Source organism: Hippichthys cyanospilos, chromosome 21 (genome assembly GCF_059441005.1).
Source record: "Hippichthys cyanospilos isolate Australia breed blue-spotted pipefish chromosome 21, RoL_Hcya_1.0, whole genome shotgun sequence".
Lineage (NCBI taxonomy): Eukaryota > Metazoa > Chordata > Actinopteri > Syngnathiformes > Syngnathidae > Hippichthys > Hippichthys cyanospilos.
The window spans coordinates 10846766-10870362 of NC_142389.1; the positions used below are offsets into that span (position 1 = coordinate 10846766).

At 37.2% G+C, this 23597-nt stretch overlaps 1 protein-coding gene across 4 annotated transcripts in view; it reads left to right on the top strand.

Annotated features, from left to right (window-relative positions):
• fam49al (family with sequence similarity 49 member A, like) overlaps positions 1-20892 on the top strand; it is a 31180-nt gene extending 10288 nt beyond the window's left edge. Inside the window, exons 2-13 of one of the 4 annotated variants that reach the window (XM_088404928.1) lie at positions 385-476; positions 6968-7047; positions 8578-8657; positions 11494-11615; positions 11701-11806; positions 14788-14924; positions 15067-15144; positions 15323-15439; positions 15517-15596; positions 15729-15855; positions 17305-17375; positions 18576-20892. In XM_088404928.1, the coding sequence (XP_088261054.1) occupies positions 8585-8657; positions 11494-11615; positions 11701-11806; positions 14788-14924; positions 15067-15144; positions 15323-15439; positions 15517-15596; positions 15729-15855; positions 17305-17375; positions 18576-18639 (975 nt within the window). In that variant the 5' untranslated portion in view covers positions 385-476; positions 6968-7047; positions 8578-8584 and the 3' untranslated portion in view covers positions 18640-20892. Of the gene's footprint in view, positions 1-384; positions 477-2713; positions 2733-6967; positions 7048-8577; positions 8658-11493; positions 11616-11700; positions 11807-14787; positions 14925-15066; positions 15145-15322; positions 15440-15516; positions 15597-15728; positions 15856-17304; positions 17376-18575 lie in introns of those variants that run through there. The other 3 variants (XM_088404930.1, XM_088404927.1, XM_088404929.1) reach the window with 3 other exon arrangements.
• The last annotated feature ends 2705 nt before the right edge of the window (positions 20893-23597 follow it).

Sequence of the window (23597 nt, forward strand, 5' to 3'; positions counted from 1 at the left end):
CCCATGTAATATCATTTACTATTATATTTAAAACATATTGTTGCTTGTTAAGAACACATTTATATGCAAGTTTTTAAAATTTATAATCATGTATTCATTTTAAATGAAAAACGATCTAAATATTACATACTGTCACTTTAAGTCATGGTTGCACTGAATTTGGAGGCTGTACCAATAGCATTGTAGCAGTTTTGCTAATTATCACCAACATAATATAGATACAGAAACTTAATTTTGAATTTAGTAGAAGGTTTAAGTCTGTTGTTTTCTTGCGCTGCTCTCTAGTGTACTCGTTCTTGCCCTCTGAATGACTGCGTGCATCACCGACTTCAAAACACCTTGCTAGCCTCATTTCACCTATCCCGCTCTTTTCCGCGGTGTCAGGTGCTGGCCGCTGATGCTCGGATCGTTGCGTGGAGCTGACAAGCCCCGGTTGATGCAGTGAGGTGTTCTGCGGGAGTCGACGCAAACATAAGGTAATAGACATGCACAAGGGCGGGGGAGTGGTGAAATAAGGACATGGAACATATGGCTGGGGCAATAAGAAGCAATAGAATGGGAGGATCAAGGACATGTCGAGAAAAAGTTGAGGATTCAGATTCGGATCAGACTCCTTTCAAGGCAGAAAGAGACCCATATGGAGATTAGAGTTTAGATTCCTTGGCCATGTTGGCGAGCTGAGCTGGTTTGTAATGCAGCCCCCAAGGCGGTGACAGGAGGGATCTTTCAGGCAGAGCTGAAAAGAGGCCGGGAGCGTGGCTGTTGCCGCTTGGCTTCCTGTCTGGGCGCCGGCTTTTCGCTTTTCAGACGCCGTGTGGGAACCCATTTGGTGTCTGAGGGACTGCTTTATCTCAGAAGACTGCAGATGAGGCCTGGTGTGGAAGCCAGCGCGGCCCACAAAAACATTAACACACCGCACATCCGTGACCTTAACGTCACGTGCATTATGGGTGACGATTTCCGTTCTGCCATTCGGATTGCTTTAATACCTCCGGGCCACCAGCGAGACCAAAAAGCAGCTTGATGGAGATGCGCAGTGACAACATTAGGACTGCAGGAGTGTTGAAATAGAGAAGTAAGACGAGCTGGAGGGTTTTTTTTATTTATTTTTTGTGACGGGAGCTTAAAAAGGAAAGAGTCGCTAATCTGTTTACTTAAAAAAAAAGGACAAGCAGAGGGAAAAACACACATATAAATGGATACACAGTGTTCCCCGATATATTGGATTGTGCATACTTTCTGTAATGTTGCTTTATTAAAAGTATTCACTCTTTTAAAGCAAACAGAGTGAAGAGAATTAGTGATACCTTAAATTAAAAGACAAAGTCCCGAGTGTTTATATTAATGAAATGTTGCCGGGTTTATTTTTGCATTATATTACAAGCAAAAATAAATATGACTGAGCTAAGTATTAAAAAAAAAAAAACTGCTCTTCACATGATTATTTTTTCAGTCATTTCAGGCAACAAACAATGATTTAAACATTTAAACATTTATTGAAAAAATAAATCCCATGTGAAATCAGACACCAATAAGGTACACTAAATTTAAATGTTTTACCATAAACTTAACATTAATAGCTTGTGCAAAAATGACTATTCAAAGTTTGTGCATAACTTGAGTACCACAATTAACCCGACCAATATTCTGCCAAATGTGCAATGCCTCAATTTTACGCTGAAGCTAATTTTCAAATATTCAATTTCTAATTATTCTGAATAATTTGATTTAGTGCCCATAACCTAAACTAGACCAGTCAAAATTAATTAATTAACCAACAACTAATCGATTATCAAAATAATCACCTATTTAAATAGCTGAGTACATTTAATCGTTGTTTAGATTCAAATTAAGACAGTTTCATGCCCTCATTAGTAATTTTCTATTCTGTTGTTCTTCATGAAAGTGAGCTGATTATCTTTCTGCATTAAACCAAAATTGGACATTTACAAAGACTTGCTTTAACTTTTGGAAAACTATGACAAACTGAAAGATTTGGACTGTACAACATCACTACACATGCAACACTAGAGTAGTTGACTGTAATGCATTTGCATATAGGAAAGAACCACACTAGCTGAGTGCCATTTTAGAGAACTGTGGAAAAACTCCTAAAATCTTATAAAAAAAAAAATAAAAAAATAAAACTCATGTGGGTGCTGCTGTCATCCACAGCTCACACTCACACACAGGCTTACCAACACAAACAGTACAAAATGATAAGTATGTTTTGTATATTATATGCTTTGCAGCTTTTCTTTTGCATTGGAATATCATTATAATGTCTTTAAGAAGCTCAATTTATGAGTTTAAATATGTTGGAGAGGTAATAGCATGAGAAAAAAAACAACAACCTCCGGCCTCCATTTTGAGCATTTTCACCTATTGTGGGTGGGTCTGCAAGAAATGGGGTTGCACTGTATTAGTGATCTTTCTATCCCAAGAGCTTCTGCTTTCACAAGCAAACTCGGGGAGAAAAAGGGCACCAGAGAAAACCTGCGGCTTTTACTAGCTGTCTGAAAAAGAGAAGTGTGAAGTGGAAAGAGATGCGCCGAGACGCAAAGCGAAACAAGGCGGGAGTGGAAGTTATTAATGTTGAGTAATAACAGCGTGACAAGCTAATGCCACCAAAAGACCCCGATTCCGTGGAATAACACACACGGGAGGGACTTAAAAGGATACCAGACATCAAGAAGTGACGCATTTTAAAAGAAAGAAGAAACTAAAACAGGGTAAGACACTTTTTGTCCATTTGTGGTGGAGTTTAGAAGGCAAATATTAAAGATGGACGTTATCAGATGAGTAAGTGTGTACTGTGCGTGAGCGTGCCGGAGACTTGTTTTTTTCCCCCTCCAGCATCTTTTGCTGTGAGGCGAACGGACCATATCACCAGGCCAACAGTTACCTGGCAACCGTAAGCCGAGAACTGTTCTCAGCCTGGACCGCATACTGCTACTCTGTCAGTGTACGTTCATTGGCCACTACATTAGGTATACTTGCACAAAAACGTGGCTCTTTATCGATCAATTCTGACTGATTGTCGGAGAGGTATTCATTTATTATGTATATCATTGTGGGTGTAGCTAGCAGTGGTGCACTGTGTTATATATTGAGTGTGGGTTTTGAAAGAAATTATGCTATGATGGTCAAAGAAATATCCAGGTTGGACACATCTTTATTCTTTACCAAACAGCCATCATTGTTTACTCAGATATTTACCCATTACTCTCTTACAAATCATCAATCGTCTTTTACCCGTGGTACATTATCCTTTATCAATAATCCATTATCTTTAACCCGTCATACATCTCCCTTTACAAATAATCCATTATTTTCTCACCATCTTTGACTGATATTCAATCTCACTTATCATTATCTTTTAACTTCATTTGTCATCCCTCACCTACCTTGTGTTACCCGTCATACTTCATACTTACTAATCATCTGTAACCTTTTGCCACCATCTTTTCTTTATCATCCAATATAGTTTACCCATGATCTATTGTCTTTCACATCATTATTTTCAATCCATTATTTTCCACTTGTCATACATCACATTTTACCAACGATCCATCCTCTTTCACCCTTCATACGTCATCAGTGCTCACTAGTCATATATTTAATTCATATTTCATCTTTTACCCATCATATTTCATTCTTTGCCTATCATCTTTTACCCGTCATATTTAATCCTTTAGTAACCAGCCGTCATCTTTTGCCCGCAATCTTGTACCGTGAGATTTTATTCTAAACAGCCGATCATTACCTTTTCCTGGTCATAATTTACCTTTCATCCCTCATCCATAATCAGTTAACTCTTTCAGTGCGCTGGACAAGAAATCTAGTCTTTTAAAATAGTAATAACAATAGTCATAAAATTCTCATCAAATATGTTTTTTTGTGGAAGGGAGCTGACACCCTTGACTAATGCTTATCCAATATGAGCCAATTGAGACCTGTCATACTTCATCCTTTAGAATCTTCTGTTCATTACAATCATACTTAATCCCTTACTCATGAGCCATCATTTTTTTTTACTAATATACATTATTGTACATTATACTTTTACATTGTCCTTTACACATCATTCATTATTTGTTACCCGTCATACTTCATCTTTACCACTCATCTTTCAACCATGACACTTTTTTTACCAATCATCCATGATCTTTTTGTCATCATACTTCATCTATGACTAATATTTCCATCACGTTTTTATCATCATACGTGATCTTTTTTCCATTATATTACCCATCATGGTTCAGCGTTTACCAATCATACTTCAAATTTGAAACATCTTTCATCTTTTAGCTATCATTCTTCACTGCTATTTTTCTTTAAACAACAACAATCTAGCCAACCATCTACTGTTCCTATCTATCCACATTTAGAGAGGTCATCATTCAGACTGTTCAGGCGTACATGACCAATGTCCAGAAATCCATCCTCACAAGAAAACAAAATGAACACGGTCAATGTTATGAACTTGTGAAGCTGGTTCCAAGAAGAGATCATTTATTTATTCATGAGGTCGAAGCAGGTGGTCAGGCACAAGAAAACCACAACAGTGGCTACCTCAGAACACATCTAGATGTAAGGTGGAGTGATTCAGCACATACACCTTTGCTTGCCCCTCTAACGCGAGTCAAGAGAAGCGCACGAGGCAAGATGATATGAAAGAGCTTCAGTCGGTGTCAGCAACTGACTGTGTAACTCAATTCCTTTCATTCTGCGCCTCTGTAATGCCCTCCAAGTACTGCATTGCCAAGTTCCTCTGCCTTTGCTGTGGCGTCCAGTAAATGTTGGTCACAACGCATGTTGTACCATGACATTTGATACATAGGGCTGGCCATGATAATTGTTTAATTAGAACAGAACTGATTCAATGGGATACTAGGGTCCCACTTGTACACAAAATATTCACAGAATTAAAAGTATCCGCTGTGCATATTACAGTGGCTTAAAATGGTTTTAAATACAGTCCATTATTTTTAGCTTTGAAGCACACAGTAAAACACCTGAATCATGGTGAAAACGTGTGATAAACAACTGACCAAAATAACACCATCCTTTATCTGCTGTTTTTCAGTCTCCTTTTTGAGAGAACCAGACAGTTTCATTTCCTCAATGAGCTCATATTAGAGCTTGCGTCAGAGCATGGTGGTGTTTACTGCCTTATAAACTGTCCATTATACGTCTGCATATTATTTGTTCAGTTCAAGGATTGCCTAGGCCAAGGTGAGAAGGCTCGGCTTTCACCATTAGTTTAAGAATTGCTGTGTTTGCTTCAGTGCACTTGTTTATTTTTTATGTGTTCATTTCTTTAGTTTTTACATGCATTTGATTTGAAATCTATCATCGTAAATTGAGAATTTATAGAACAGTTTGGCGTTGAGCTCATTTGAGTGGAAAAGCTAGATTGCTGCCAATTATAACTGCAACTTATCTAGTGACTTTTTAACTTTGCATCTAGAATGAAAAAGAGTGGTGCTAGCTCACAGTTACCACTTTGATCATTTTAATATACTAACTGTATAAACTGAAAATTACTACCTTCTCAGGGCAAATATCTGTCATGTTTTTTTTTTTTTTTAAAGCTGCTCGATAAATGAAATTCATTTGATCAATTTTTAATTTGAAAAGTTCAGGATGTGAAATCTGGAAATCAAGATTTTGCAAAAATGGCAGAATACTGGATGTTTGGTTTACGAGATATGTTTACAATTGTACTAACTATTTAATTGTGGCATTTGAAAGGATTGTCAATTTATTTAGCCATTTTTAGCAGTAAAAAGTTCCTCTTTTAGAGTTTTCTATCATGTACTCTTTTAGTACCAGCCATTTTGAGACACTTCAATAGCTTAACACTTGAAAATATTTGAAAGAAATTTAAAAAAGTACTTGGGATTGAATGGCTGGACTCTTAAAAACATAAAATTATGCCTTTGGGATGAAATGAGTAAATTTGACTTTTTTTTCTGTACATTTAATACTTTTAAATATACATTATTTCACTTGCTGTCAATTGAAAATGACATCACATGTGTTGTAGGCATTGATTATAGCCAATCAATCACGGTTCAGCTTATGAACGTCACAGAACCAATAGGTGAAGCATAATTGACCGTTACCTGAGCCTTGAGCACATTTTCAGCTGACAGCAAATAGAAACATTTGTTTTCAAAAGTATTAATTGTACAGGTCGAATAATTTACTTATCAAAATAATTATGGAAAAAATATGCATTTTTACTTCAACAATAGACAAAATTAATTGACAAACCCCAAGTTATGCACAAGCTATGAATGTAAAGTGAAAACTGATTTGAAATCAGTGATCTTTTTTTTGACAGAATATTTTCTAGAGGATTTTTTTCAATTAAATCAAACATTTAATGATGTCTATTATATATGTTTGTTGGGTTTACTACTTGCATTTAAGTCAATTGAAAGAAAATGAAGATTTTCCTTTTTAGCCTTATTACCCAGCCCTAGTGTCTTGTATGAGAGCTCATTCCATTATACAGAAGTAACTAATATTGTGACCCAGTCTGAAGGTCCATTATGACCTAACCGGACCTTCATGGCATTAGCTTGGTACAAAGCATTAGCACGTGGCCGCAGGGTATTAAGAATGCAGCGCTTGTTATGAAATATCTATAGACTGATGTACAGTGAGGAGCATTAGAGGGGGAGACAAGAGTGTGCATAGCAGGCTGTTATTAGGTTACTATAGCCATGTAAACGGATTAAAAGCCGCTCCCGAGCCCCCAGCGAGCCAGCTAAATGATTCACTGCTGGATTCAGGCGCCCCCCTCTCTAATCGAATAGGACTATCAGGCACAAACTCAGCGTCATTTGCGACTTCTAAACAGAAAAATCAGGATGTGAGTTTTGTTTTTCTAGCAGGTTTTTGCCCAATGTGTGCATTTTTTTTTTTTTTTTTTTTGCTGTTTCCTCCCGTCCAGGTCGCCAGCCATGGGGAACCTCATTAAGGTCCTAGGCAAGGATTTAGAGAACTGTCCTCATTTTTTCCTGGACTTTGAAAGTAAGTAAGAGGTGTGTGTGCACGTGCTTGGGATGTGAGTGCACGTGGGTGTGTGTTTGTGTATGTGTGTGTTGGTGTGGAGCACAGGTGTACTGTGGGAGGCGGCAGGGTGGAGGCACTTTGCTTTGCTGATGGTGTGATGGAGTGTCCTTGTGGGTGTTGTTCGTTGTTATCAGAACCTCTCTAGTCCCACTCCTGCAATATTTGGTACAGCCGGACAATCCCTAGAACCTATCAGGGGAAAACGGTTAACATTTAAAGTGGAAAAGATACACGACTAGCACTTTTACAATAGTAAGAGGATGATAGCTATTATTTGAAACTGCATATTCTCACTCTAAAGTCAATTATTTGAGGTTATAGTTGACAAAATACAGTTTCTAAGAGCAAAGGCAAAAACGGGACCATATTTTCCGCACATTAAGGCACACCTAAACCGTTCCATTTTCTCAAAGGCTGGCAGTGCGCGTTATAATCTGGTGCACCTTATACAGTACGGTGAATAAATCGCAAAGGTTTATTTTGGGGGGGGTGAAAAAAATAACTTAAACGCCATGTAAATTCTTCAATTTTTACCTCTGCATTTAAGTTAGAAATGTATTTTTTACCATGAAAATTTTGATCACACCCTGTTTTCACACATTTTGATGAGTCCAATTCTGAAGCAATTTATATGGGGACAAGGTGCAAAAACCACCAGTTTTTGTAAGAGAATGCATAATTTCATAAACAAATCCAGAAACTGTTTTTAAATCAACAAACAATATATTTTAAAGTTTGACAAGTCAAATCAAGTCAAAGTCAAAGTCAGGTTTATTGTCAATTTCTTCACATGTGCTTAACATACAAAGGAATCGAAATTGCGTTTCTCACTATCCTCTGCGTTTTACGTGTGCAATAACAAAGTGCAGGTGTGCAAGACGAGACAATCCTAAAAACTAGATTCTTATCTATAGTAATGTAATGTGCAGTATGTTAGGTCTACTTTGCCTAGTGTTGCTAAACTAATTACAAAAACTAAAAACTAAATACAAAAACCAGGTATGGCAGGGTACCCCAAGACAAGACATAAGTAGCAGCATATGACAAGACAATCCAACACAAACACAATTTGAGTGGTTGAAGGAAAAAAATATTCATAAATAACTTCAATTATTACGTTTTTAAAAGCATTTAGAAAATTAAGGAAAAATGCAATGTGTATAGTTTGCAACGTGTGTGCACAAGGGTAAATAAAAACAAAAACCTATTGTTAATACAATACAAAACTGTAAATAAACTAGTGGCAAATTTATGAATAACTTATTTTTTTTCTAAGTGGGATTAAAGAAGTTCTGTGTTCATGTTGCCATGCGCCCACCATGCCATCCCAACAGCTCACTCATCCCGCTCCCACACACACACACACACACATACATTACAGTATGTAAACACACACAGGTGACACACACTCAGGGGGCAAAAGCACGCACACCACCCCGACACCCGTCCCCTCATCACCCACAGATGTGTCCCCTCTTTCTGTTCCAGGGGGCTCATGGGAAACCTCCTGAAAGTGCTGGCTTGCGCCGAACTTGAGCATGGCCCAATAGTTTTCCTTGACTTTGAACGTGAGACCATTCGCTTCTTATGAATTTTTGATTTGGACTGCTTTTGACTCTGTCGCCTTTTTATTTCCACCCTTCATGCATCCTAATGAGCTGACTATCTCTGCCTTCAATCCTCCCCTTTCTTTTCCGCCCGGGATTGGCATTTGCAAATCTTTCAGCAAATTCTTTTATTGTTCTAAATGTCACAAAGTTGACAGGCGCACAAAAGTGTAATGGCGAGACAAAAATTGGATTACACAAGAGCAGCGGATGCCTGTCCCGCGTGGTTTTGTCTTGCTCCTAGATGCCCATGGCTTAGTTAAAAAAAAAAAAAAAAAAAAGAAGAAAAGAAAAGTCCATGGGCATCTGACCACCTCATCATCTCCTTGTTTGTGTCACCTGTGTACGTATATGTGTTGTGCTAGCGATGTGTGTGAGCAGGATGACAGAAAGTAAGAAAAATGTTTGCAAATGAAACCACCTCTGTTCTCCCTTTTCCCATTTTTCCTTCACGGATGTCTTTTTAAATTCTAAACAGCAAAAAAATAAGTCCTTACAGCTCTTTTGATAATTCAAAGTTTCAACATATTTTCATAACTTGGTAACTTGATTCATAATCTGAATATCTTTCTTGAACACAATCGTATCCCCAAAAATATTGTTTTCATCGAAATAAAAGGAAATAACTGTTAATCTGTTCCAGCCCCCTTTTAAGCGCTAATGAAAACAAACAGCAATTTTTTTTAACTTTTTCAGTGCCATGGATAAGAATTCTCATCTTTTAAAAAAGTAATAATGATAACAAAATTCTCGTCAAATACGTTTTTTATGGACTATAGCTGACACCCTTGACTAATGCATACCGAATATGTCAATTGAGCACCGTAATGATAACTATGACCATTGGATGGCAGTGTTTCCACACATACATTATACTGTAGCTATAACCTACATGCAAGTCAAAGTAAGGAATGGAAGGCAATTTTTCATATGATACCACTCATATTTACATAGTCGTAGCACACAATATTCTGTTGGCCTTAACAGATGAGTGAAAATGCTAAATATACCCTAGAGGTTTGATTTTCCCATAAATTGGCACTAAAATAGTTAAAAAAGCAAAACATCCCTGTACAATAGCGTAGTTATTAACATTAAGTCACGACACAATTAAATAGAATGTAAATTAAAAAAAAAAGTTTTATCAACATTATTTTTTCTTCTTCAACTCAATGGACACTGTGCTGCTCCTTTCACTGTCCACACTTTGGCCATCAGGAGGCAGTATAACACAAAGAATGTGGCCGCAATTGATTAATAAATGGCAGAAAACAAGCCAGATTCTGCAAAGGATTTGTTATATCTATCGGTCTGTGTTGCTACCCTCTTCGTGGTTTAATGCTGAATGTGTGTACATTGCAAAATTGATACTAGTGTCGCTCGAACATCAATGAAGTTGTAAATTATATGTTACTGTTAAGCTAGTGGACTTATCTAAAACACATATGGGGTTTTTATAAATACACTTTTATCTCAGTTGTATTTCAATATAAAAAAAATATATATATACGGTACACACTTTAAGTATAGAGTAAGCGTCATCTGAGTGCAGCAAAAAGCAACATCACCGTATATTCGCAAATATGAGGATTGTCCAGCAGGGAGGAGAATGCCGCAGGGTGTAAGAAATAAATGGGTTAGCCTCATTTCTACCTGAGTCACAAGCAGCACAGATAGGGGAAGGAAAGTGCAATAATAAACAGCGGATGACTCAAGAGGCCTCCTCTTTTTATGTGTCTCAAATGTTTGCTCTTCACACACACTGTGTGCATGTGGTAGACTACATAGAAAAAAAAAGATACAGAACAGAGTTTACAGCACGTGTCGCTCAAATCAGTATCTTTCTGTTTATTAATATGGTGAAAAAACAGAGGCGTGTTAAGGTAACAGTTAGCATAGTAGTGCAGGGCATGCCCATCTATTTTTTGTTTTGTTTGGCTTTTTTAAGGGTTACCTTTGTTCTTGTTTTTTTGCAGAAGAAAAGGTAAAAAGCCTGCAAACATAAACGCACTACAGAGTAAATTGGTAATGACAATTTAAATCAAAATAAGGTGATGTCATGATATTTTGCCCACAACAAAAATAATGAGAATGCCAACCAATTAGAATTGTAAAATAAAACATATTGACAGAGAATAAGAACATAGTTTTCTTGCACGTGAGGAGTATTCTCCATTTAAAAAATAAGCACATTTTGAAATAACCAATATATTTTAAATGTAATTTCAAAATACAATCTAGCGTTTCAGTTCGGTCCCCCCAAAATGAACGTATTGTATATTGTCTTGCTAGAAAATATATCAAGGAGAATAATCCACCCATTTTTAGACATCTCATGACATCATAGTAGCCAACGCATTGGTGCTCATAGATTACAATGTAATGTATTTTTTAAATAATAACATTAATAATTAATAAATAAATATAAAAATAAGCTCACTTGAATGTTACTTTTGAACATTTAAAGTGAATCATGTTCTATTTAATTGCAAACATCCCGTTTTATCCACACAAAGGAATTAATTCACTAACACGGTGTGACTGAGCATGATAATTGGATTATTAATGGACTGCTCATGGTAATACAACTAATGCATTTTGATATACTGGATGTACAAAGGCTGTGATATGGCGACAAACAAGACTCAATTTTTAGGGGGTATCAACCTTTACTGTCTTTCTATTTGCACAAATCAAATTTCTTACAACATCCATTTTCTCCCTTCCCACTTCTTACTTCACACGTTCAATTCCTCCCCGTCATCTGTTCCTCCCTCGTTCCTTCACCTCGTCTTAGATGCCCAACCCACCGAGGCCGAAACGGCCGTGTGGAACCAGGTCAGCGCCGTGCTGGAGGAGGCCCACGGGATCCTGGCTGAGCTGCAGTCCTATAACGGTGCTGGGCAGGAAATACGAGAAGTAAGTGTTGATGGTAAAGTGTGGATGTGCGACTGAAACCGATATGAAATGAACAAATGGCTATGTGACTGACATCTACCTGTAGGCCATTCAGAACCCGGGTGACCTGGCTCTGCAAGAAAAAGCCTGGAATGCAGTGTGTCCACTTGTGGCCAAGCTGAAGCGCTTCTATGAATTTTCACTGCGCCTAGGTGAGTGAATAGAGTATTGGCAACACACATGCACACATAGACACTTGCACAGGCACCCCTCACTTACTAACTACCAATCTACAAACTATTAACTACCGCACCACCTACTAACAACTTCACAACTGATTACATCCGTAACTACCACACTAACTATATCACGAACTACTTAGCTACCAACTAATTGCTTCACTAGCCACCAGCCTACCTACTCACGAGCTCACTACCGACTCATTAACTACCACATTACCTACACACTACTTCACTAGCTACCACACCACTTACCAACTAGTTCACTAACTAGCCCACCACCTACTAACTACTTCATGCAATGATACCTAGTTACTGTAGCACAAGATATCTTGTTGCCAACTAATTAATACTGTAAAAAGTAAGTAAAAAGTAAAAAGTACCTCACTTAAAAGTTAGTGCTTTACTAACCACCACACAACCCCACTGACGACCGCGCTCACTCACTTAACATGACACTACTCCATTAACTACCTCAAAATTCCTTCACTAACTACCTCACTACCTAATTTACTAACTCACTTAAAAGTAACTACTTTTCTAGCAACCACACTGCTTGCTCACTGCCACACTGACTACATCATTCACTCACTCAACATGACACAGTATCATTAACTACCACACCATTTCCACTACTACCTCACTCACTCCTCATGACACTATCCCATTAACTACCTCGCTTACTCACTCAACATGACACTACCCCATCAACTACCTCAAAATCTCCTTCACTAACTACCTCACTACCTAATTTACTACCTCACTGAAAAGTAACTACTGTTCTAGCAACCACACTGCTTGCTAACTGCCGCACTGACTACATAATTCACTCACTCAACATGACACAGTATCATTAACTACCACACCATTGCCACTACTACCTCACTCACTCACTCTTCATGACACTACCCCATTAACTACCTCACTATCTACTTTACTAACTACCTCACAGTCTACTTTACTAACTCACTCAAAAGTAACTACTAACAACCACACTGCTTACTAACTGCCACACTAACTACCTCATTTGCTCACTCAACATTAAACAGGACCATTAACTACCACACCATTACCACTACTACCTCACTCACTCACTCCTCATGACACTACCCCATTAACTACCTCACAATCTCCTTCACTAACTACCTCACAATCTCCTTTACTAACTCACTCAAAAGTAAATACTAACAACCGCACTGCTTACTAACTGCCACACTAACTACCCCATTCACTCACTCAACATTAAACAGGACCATTAACTACCACATCATTACCACTACTACCTCACTCACTCACTGATCATTTCACTTGCTAACGACTGTACTTCTATAATTACCTCACTAACTCACTCAAGTCATTACTTCACTAAGTACCTCACTACCTACTCACTACTTATTTCCACCTCCCTGACTACTACCTTACTATCTGCGTCACCATCTCACATCACTAGCTACTGCTATAAACTGTAGGTGAAGTACCATTTACCTCACTAACTACCTCACTACAAACCTGACTCACTCACTCACATGGATGGAGGCAGCCGTTGCTACAGTAACGACGACAGAGCAGAGGGATGGAGTGAGCCTGCCCACCTGCCTCTCTGCTCTGCCTACTAATAACAGTGCACACTGAACATTGTGTTCCCACTGTACTGCCCAAACACTCACCAATAATTCATGCTAATGTACCGGTGCTAATGTTTCCATGCATCTTTCTATTGCCTTAATAGTATGCCACTCCTGTCTATACATACTGTACCTAGTACCAAGCTGCTTACCTTGCTCTCTACCTAGTAAACTCGTTAATTGGTTTTACCTTTCCTATCAAAAGACCAACAGTATATACACACCCTTTTCTTTTGGATTCCATTGGCGTCTTTGGTGTGATTTTTATAGTGACTTTTCAGTGAACAAGTAGGTAGAGTGTGTCTCTTGCCCAATCTGTCACTTTGCCCTCGGCAATCATAGCTGAGGAGGAGGAGGAGGAGGAGGAGGAGGAGGGAAGGGCGAGGGCCCTTTAGATGAAACACATCACTGTATTTATAGAAGGCCACTATACATTTTTAATGGATACCACCGGATGGGACACTGTGATGCGTTTTCTCACTCTCTTAGAGCCAAACAGACAGTCTCTTGGGACCTTTAGAGGCATTGAGACCATTACAGAGGTCCAACCGTGTTAGACTCCAGGGACACACACGGTCACCAATGGTAGGAGAAGTACTGTTTGAATTGGTCAGTTATATGAGAGGGATGGAACATGAAATACACCACAAACTCAATGTCCCAAACAACTAGCTAGCTAGCTAGGTAAGTAAGTGCCTACCCATCACCTGGCCAGCTACTTTGCTATTTGAGCTAACTCCTGAAGTACTGATCTATCCAGGTACTTTGCGCTACTTTTTGAACTGGCAAAAATCACCCAATCTAAATGATATCTGCCTACCTACTTAGCTACCTACCGACCAAGCTACCTAACTAGTCAGCTATTAAGTTAGCTCCAGCACTTCAACCAGCAAGCTTCCCGATGAATGTAACTACACAACCAGTCCGTCTAAATAAAGTCGATATCATGTCATGTCCACCTAACTACCACCTATTCCACATTTTGTCATCTTACAGCATCATAACAAATAGTAGTAAATTTTCTTATCCTCAAAAATCTACATACCTAGGGTACATACATAGGTACCTACCGACCTAGATAACTACATACCTAAGTAAGGACGTACCTACTTACCTACCTACCTACATATGTATGTACCTACCTATCTATCTATTAAGGTGTGTACATACCTACCTACCCTGCCTTTTGACATACCAAATATAAGGAACATCTAAGACTCAAAGTCTGAAACCCTTTCACTTCCTGGTGAGATCGGAGCAAACTACACATTATCATTACAGGTCAGTTTCTTAACACTGTCCACATGTTTTATTTTTGTGTGTGTTTAGAGAATGCCCTGCGCAGCCTGCTGGAGGCGCTGACGAGCCCACCGTACGCCCCCATGCAGCATCTAGAAAGAGAGCAGGCCCTGGCTAAGCAGTTTGCCGAGATTCTGCATTTTACGCTCAGCTTTGATGAGCTCAAGGTGAGAAATATCTATTTTTGTAGGCTACTACATCCATTGTCATGTAATATTAAAAACAAAGCAGCGAAACACCAACAGTAGCCCACAAATAATCATATATTTTGTATATTTATTATATATTTTTTTGTCTTTCTGTATCCAGATGACAAATCCAGCCATTCAGAATGACTTCAGCTACTACAGGAGGACCATTAGTAGGAACAGGCTTAACAACCAGCAGGTAAGAGCCTGCTATTTAGATAATATTATTTAGTTCATTACTCATTTATTTTATTAGTTCTTGTTTATTTAGTAGGTGTTTATATCAAAATCCACTGTAAGTAAAAAGTCAGACATAACTAATTTTATCTTTATAAATCATCCCTGCCAACACCAAACCGATGGCAAATGTGTCACAGCTGGAGGCGGAAAATGAGGTCAACAATGAGATGGCCAACCGGATGTCGTTGTTCTATGCCGAGGCCACACCTATGTTGAAGACCCTGAGCAATGCCACCACCAAGTTTGTCTCGGAGGTACTTCAAATTCTTCATCTAAAGAAAGAAAACGTGCAACACCAAATGTTCTTAATGTGGAACTTGCCATTGATCAGAACAAGACCTTACCTATTGAGGACACTACAGATTGTCTGAGCACCATGGCCTGTGTGTGCCGTGTCATGCTTGAGACCCCGTGAGTAATTTGTAGACATTTCTAGTGGAACTTAAAAGTCTTATGAGCACTTATTTAGTATTCTTAATATTCATCATTGACATTTCTGATAAGACAAGTCAACTACAGCAGTAGTGGTGTTTTGTCTCGCAGGGAGTACCGCTGCCGATTCACCAACACAGACACCATGTTGTTCTGCATGAGGGTGATGGTGGGCGTCATCATCCTCTATGACCACGTCCACCCCGTCGGGGCGTTCGCAAAGACCTCCAAAATCGATGTGGGTATTTTTTTAATTCATTTTCTTAACATAACATTCTTAAGTTCCTACCTTACTCAGTTACTGATATTACAAAGTGAATGCAATGTAAGTCAATATCTTATTTGTATTTGCTTGATGTGTAAGTCCGTAATGCATTTGAAAATAAATTCAAAAATATTCTGAATAATAGGATTAAAATACTTAACCAGCGAGCCAATGTCAAGCGTTCTGACTTCTGACTGTATATAGTGAGTGTTTTTTCGGTAGAATTTCTATTGACAGCCTTTCACGTCAATGGCACTCAAAGTTTTAACCCCCCCAATACAGCTGCTTATGGCAAAAAATAAGCCACTAATTGGTATGTATTTGTATAGAAACCGTGGCAAACCGTTACAATTTGGTGGTGAGCACATCTGCCTCACAGTTCAGAGTTCTGTGTTCAAATCCAGCTCTTTCTGGCCATCCTTTGTGGAGTTTGCATGTTGTCTCTGAGCTTGCGTGGGTTCTCTGCGTGGGAGCCTGCAACCCTAGTGAAGATAAGCAGCTTTAGAAAATGGATGATTGCAGTAAAGTGAAACTTAGGCCTAAATGAGGTGCCTCAACTCACATCAACCTAGTTCCTTACAAAACGGCTGCACATCAATCATTTTATTTATATGGCGCTCCTCGACTCATTTCATTGTAGTTCCTTGGCAAAAACGTCCTACAAGATGGCACTAAATTAACATTTTGTATAAATGAGGTACCTCAACTCATCTAAACTTAGTTACTTGACTAAGTAACTTAAAACAAACACAAAAGGCCGCAAGCCTTTACATTTGTTCAAATTAATTTCCTCAACTCATTTCAACATAGGTCTGGCTTTAAGATCTCATAAGATGGCAGCCAAGCGCTTCAAATCACTTCAACCATGTTTTTGGGCTTCAAGATGACTCAAAATGGCGGCAAAGCAATTGTTGCATCTAACTGAAAATTTAACATTTTAACATAGTTCTTTGGCTCCAAGATGCACTTCAATCCACTTCCATTTAGTTCCTTGGCACCAAGGTGCCACACAATGGCAACAAAGCAATTGTTTTATCTAAAAGAAACTCCTCAACTCATTTCATTATAGTTAGTTGGCATTAAAATGCTCCAAGTTGGCACTAAATCAATATTTTGTATATATGAGGCTCCTCAACTCACTTTAATATCGTTCCTTGACAAAAATAAAGCCCCAAGTGACAATAGCAGAGATGTGGATGATTCTCGTTGACTTTCACACAGTAATAAGATGTCATGGAGTTATTCATTCCTCTTGAGACAATTGGATGCGCCGCTTTTCCATCCGTGAACGCTTCTCAAAGTGCTGGCGGTTCAGAGTATCTGCTGTGTCATTGTTTGGACCGCCGCTAGCAATGAGGCGGCTCGGAAGAGTTATTGCTGACCTTTTTGTAAGCGCCTGTTGTTGTCTTTGTTCTCGCACAGATGAAGGGCTGCATCAAGGTCCTGAAAGAGCAGCCGTCCAACAGTGTGGAGGGACTTCTCAATGCGCTGAGGTTTGTGTCCATCTGTCCATCCATGTGTGTCCGTCTCAGGTTTGATTGGATTTTCTACAGGAGATAAACTATGAATAGTATATATCACTATAAGTAAATCTAATAATTGGATTACTTTTTATTTGAATTCACAATTAGGATGATTTTTTTGTCCCATGAACCTAGTGCGGATGAGTGTTACAGAATTTTTTCAATGTATTTTTAAAAAGCAAACATACTTCATTTTTGATCATATATTTTCTTTATGCATGCCAACAAACACAGAACTAACCCTATTTTGTATTGCATCACAATTATTGTTTAAGGAGGGCACAGAAATTCTGAGTAAAAACTGAGCACAATAACCTTTTTTCTCACACTAACTAAAAACATTCATATTGAGGTAATTTTTGTCATGGCAATAATTCCTCAAGCACCGTAACTAAGACACGTTTGCCCTCTCGTGGTGATTATTGATATTGCAACTTAAAAGTACAGTCAACGCCTGAACATTTGCAATTTGGCCACTAATTCACATATTATGAGGGTTTTTTTTTTTCTTTTTTCCATTAAATCTTTTTTCTAATTATTATTTTGGATTTCTGACGGCTTTTGTGGGTTGATAATTCCCCGTATTTCACATTTCTTGTGGAAAAGAAGTACTAAATGTTTATAAACATTATATGCACATGTATGTGTGTGTGTGAGCAGCATTTAAAAAAATCAGTTTTATGTCTTCGAAAACAAAAAAGAATGATACAAAATGGTAATATGTTCAAATTCTACACTTAATTCCCTTTAAAATGATTAATAATATATGGCGGTAACGCAAAACAGCAGTTTGAGTGTTGCCAAGTGGAAAAACGTTTCAAGAAAAGCGTGCTGAAAATCTGCCAATTCATATTTTTATAAAATATAATTACCATTTGAACATTTTGGCTGGGAAAAGAAAGTTGAGAACTTAAAGAGGCTCTTTTTGTAAAAAAAAATCCTAACCTGGACATCTATTAAGACTTCCTATTTTTGTCAATAACTCAAAAGGAATCTCCACAACGGACTGCTTTTGTGCATCAAAAAAAAGCGCAGGTCAGCTCCAATAAAGCTATGAATGTCCTCTTGACAAGATTCAAATCTATTAGGATTAAAATGAAACTTCAGATCGTGTTGAATTTCTTACCAAATACACTGTTATCACACGTGGTGTGTTTGTGTGCTCCTCAGGTATACGACACGACATCTAAACGACGACAGCACCTCCAAACAGATCCGGGCGCTGCTGCAATGAACAAAGGAGGCCAGGGATGGGTGCATACTTCAAAAGAAAACAACAACAAAAAAAGAGTGAAACACCAATGAAGGGCCCGTTTGTTTACGACGTTTAACCCCGGATAAGGAGAGTAATAACGAGAAGAGGAAAAAGAATTCTATTTATTGTCAGCTGTCCACCATTCTGTCTCTTGTTTTGTAAAGTAAGAAAATAGAGATGATAAAAAAAGCCAGAAGATATAAGATATATATTAAAAAAAAAACAGAGAAGCAGCAGATTAAAAATAAGTAGAATTATCGACAAGAGAGGACGCTTTTATTGCCAATTTAGGTGCGAATCAACACAAAGCTGACACATAATTCCTGCTGTAGTTTTGACAAGTTTTGCACAGCACCTTTTGTGATTCTCCCACTGGGCTGATGTCTCAACGTGCAGTGAAGCAATGTGATGGACGCTCTCCGGAGAATTGCTTTATAATAATTTTTGAATGCTGAGGATCAACCCAGTGGAAGGACGACATCATTCATTTTATTTAATTTTTTTTAATCTATCCATTGCTTCATGTTGCAGGCTTTGGCTCCAACAATGTAGTTGAGTCTCTCTCTCTCTCTCTCCATGGGTGCTAACGTGCTTTTAGCTATCACTGTGCTTACTCGTCATCAGGCTGAGCACTTTGCACTGTCAAGTCTGTTTTCAAAGTGCTTTTCAGTTTCCTTTTTCGAAGCCTTAGCAATGCTTTCTGCTATTGTTGCAAGAAGGACATTCATCACATACTGTATTAACCCTCCTGTTATGTTTGTTTCTCAGGAAAAACAATGATTTGACACAGGGGATGAGGAATTGTCCAAAAGTGGCAGAAACACACAGAAATCCCAGAAACTCTTAGTGTTCCCAAGTCAGTTTGATTCAGGATTTGTTGAATTGCTCAAAAAGTGTCAACAGAAATTCCAGTAGTACCTCATTTTTTAACACCACAAAATCACCGCTATAAATTACAAATGAGTCATTTAAATGTCATAAATCATGTCGATAATCGTCCTGGGTCAGTTTGAATGTTAAATTACCAATACATTTTAGGACCAAACAAAATTAATCCAAAAACATAGTTTCTATCCAATAAACTCCACTATGAACAACTAATAATGTTCATGGGTCAATTTCACCTGGAATTAGTTTAATTAAATAAATCGATTCAAACAGATAAACAATATAAATATAAGATTTAATGTCTAGAGTCTGGACTCTTAAAAACTGAAAAATATGTCTTTGGGATATACTATATACTACATAAAGTTTCAATCAAAAGTTTGAAATAATAAAAATGTAAATAAGTGCCTGGGATTTCATGTCTGGAATCTGAACTCTTAAAAATGTAAAAAATATTATACATATAGTTTCAATCAATAGTTCAAAAAACAAATATTTAATAGGGTTAATATTCTTATATTTTCCATTTTTGTTGACTTTTAACGGCATTTAAACATAAGGAACTAATCGAAAACACCATAAACCCTTTAACATTATGACACACCACAAAGTAACTCAAATGAATACAATTCAAATTCCTGTTAAAACATTTCCACTATCAGCACTAACAGTACTGTTGACTTTTTTTTTTTAATCAACTTTAAAAGCAGGTCGCTTTGACCAGCAACATAACAGGAGGGCTAAATAATCATTTCTCATTCAGATTTACCAATTTTGAGGAGAAGAGGTGTCTCATCAAATGTGACATCACCAGCTAGGTATCAACGGCTGCAAGAAAAAAGTGCATTCAGTCAGCTAGATTTTTTGTAAAATTAATTTAAGCTTAGTCAGCCAATAAGAATTGTATTCAAAATAAAATTGAAGGGGGAAAAAGAGACTTAAAAATAATTTAAAGCAGTGCTGTACGTTGGATGTCTTATAGGCTTTTAGTCGACATTGATTTGATCTTTTAAATTCTATTTTCTATACAGGGGTATGTGCACAAGCATAGTCTGTATAAAGTAGATGGCATGTTGTACGAGAATTGAGCGAACGTTTGTAAATAAGGTGTTTTTATTCATTTTTAATTGTTCGGTGATGCTGAAAAGGGTGAACTGTGTCGTCTCTCACGTTGACCATGTGTCTGCCTAATTGGACCATCAGACTTGCCGTAGTCGTAGGGAAAAACCTTTTTATTTATTTATTTTTCGGGATTCATCATGGCGAATGAACTGGAGTGGAAGGGGAAGGGAAAGTAGTATGTGTGCGCGTGCGTATGTGCAAGCGTGTGTGTGCAAGTGTGTATGCTGGGGTGGGGGGAAGGGAGGGCTGTCCATTTGCTTGTTATTTTGTACATTTTGTGCAACAATAAACTTGTCATTTAATTACATTCACCTGGTGTGAGTGTGTCACTATAACAACCGTTTTCTACCAGCATGACACAATTTAGCAGCAACTTGCTCCGTGTTCTAATTAATCTGCGATTAATTTGGAGGGGAAAAAAAACAAAACAAGTACTGTTCCTCTCGCAGCAAAACAAACAAACAAAAAAAAAAACAGAATTGCAAAAACCCTGGTAAAAGCGCCCCATTGGAGGACCGTTTATCTAAATTATTTTCGGAAAATACACTGCATAAACATACTGTATTGATATGTGTTTTTATTTAATTTAATGACAGATCATTAAATAAATTGACAGATCATTGAAGTGAGTTGAATGAATTTAATGTCTATGCATATATAGTAGAATTAATATTTCATTATTATTATTATTGTTACTATAGCAGTAGCAGCATTAGTTGTAGATGCAGCGTGAATGCATTCCCCCCCCAAACATTTGGTTTCGTTTTGTCCATAAATCGAAATCTCTAATGCTGTATTTGTTTTATGTAGTTTTTTTGTAATTTATAATTCAAAATGACCCATCACTGGTTAGTTGATTAATCTTATTTTAATGAAATTATTAAAAGCATGTGAATTAATAGTTTTATTATTGTCATTATTACCATTTGTATAATCAATATTAATACTATGTTTATTACTAGTGGTAGTTGTAGATGCAGTATATACTGTTATTGATGCATTTCTTAAAAATGTTTTTTTCACAAATTAAACATTTCAAAGGGAATAAATTAAATTAATTTCCAAAGTAATGAAACAAATGTATACATACATACATACATAATCTTGATTGAGTTTATTAAAATGCAATGATTACAATCTTGAATAATTATTCGTTTTATTATTATAATCATTATTAGCAGTATCAGCAGTAAATTGAAAAAGCAGTATATAAATTATCAATGAATTCATTGAATTGGTTACATTTTTTTCACAAAATTAAATTCTCAAGGGTAATTACATTCTACTAATTTCAATAAAGATTATACACTTATACACAAATAGATGGATGGATATATGCACTTTATTTACAAACATCGATTGAATTTATTTTAATGTAATTATTAAAAGCACGTTGGATTAAATTTAATTATTATTATCATGATTATTATTAGTAGTTAGTAGTTATAGAAGCAGTATAGGTTTTAGTGAATTGTAAAAATATTATTTATCACAAATTGAAATTACACCAGGGGAATACAATCATATTAATTTCCTCTGAAACTACACACAAATCCCATTGCATTTACAAATTTGTTAATCCCAACTCAAAATATTCTGTATATTCAATATCAGTGGACAAATCGCTGCATTCATACTTTTTACCACTAGAGGACAGCAAAGGACCGCTTTTAAAAAAAGATTAAATTCTTTATTGATCCTGTCACACACAGAGGAGTCAGTGAGAGTTAAACGTATGAAACGCATCAATTCATAACTAATGCTACTGAGAGTGGGGCTTAACATTACATACTATATTAAGGGAATCCACTGCGGTCGATTTTAACATGCCAAAGGGGGTAAAAAAGTATGGAAGGAGAAACACATAAACACACATGGTGATTTGTGAGGCGCGCTACTCTATATGAAAAATGCAGCCTCAATCCTGAAGGAAAATATGTAACCACCCCTTACGCATACATGCAAGCAACTGCAATGCAAAACATGCTTACTGGTGGAAACCTAATCAAGTCAGTGAAGCGTGTTTGTGTGTGCGTATGTGCGTGTAAGAATAAGTGCTGGTTTGGCAGTGAGCCCTGTCAGACCATAATAACACAACCTGTCTATCTATAACTTCAGGGCTTGGATTTAGGACCTCTATTATGTACCGTTAAATAAGGCCTGCAAATTGTACTGTTACTTTAATGAGCCATGAAACAGCAGCTATTTCAATGCACACACAAAACATACATGAACATGTTTACAGGTACTGTAAGATTTACCACAAGTACCCCTTGATGTATTTATTACAGTTTGAATCATTCTAACATTCTATGACATTGCACATGATATTTATTCTGATCTATGATGTCATGGGGGTGAAATAAGTGAGTGATCATTTTGTGTAGCAATCTTCACTATTTTTTGCATGTTTACACCTTGTGCACACGCTTTAAAGGTGTAATAATGAAAGCGTTTTTAGAATATTTATAAATGTTTTCCTTCAACCACTCAAATTGTTCTGTGGCATCAGCCCTTTCCATAAATATGTAGGTTGGATTTATTAACACCCACAAAAAATTGAAAAATGCTTTGATCTGTTATTGTAGTCTATGAAGTGACGATGATACTTAAAGAGAAAGCCATTAAATGGTCTCTACCTCCACCTACTTGAGGTGAAACAAAGAATTTTCTGTTTGCTGACATAGTTTGACACCTGCTCAAAGGAATGTTTCCAAAATTGCAGGAAAATCAATGTCATATATCCTATCAAAATGCATCTCAAAAACTGTAATTATAATAGTTGTACATGGTCCAAAATTTGGACAATGATTATTTTTGCACACAAAATCTTGCACAGCCAAGTGCAATCAAATAGTAATGTCAAAATTGTTGCATTCTTAAATGTTATAGCTTTTAATCCTCTGCTGGAAATTTCAGCTCCCTGG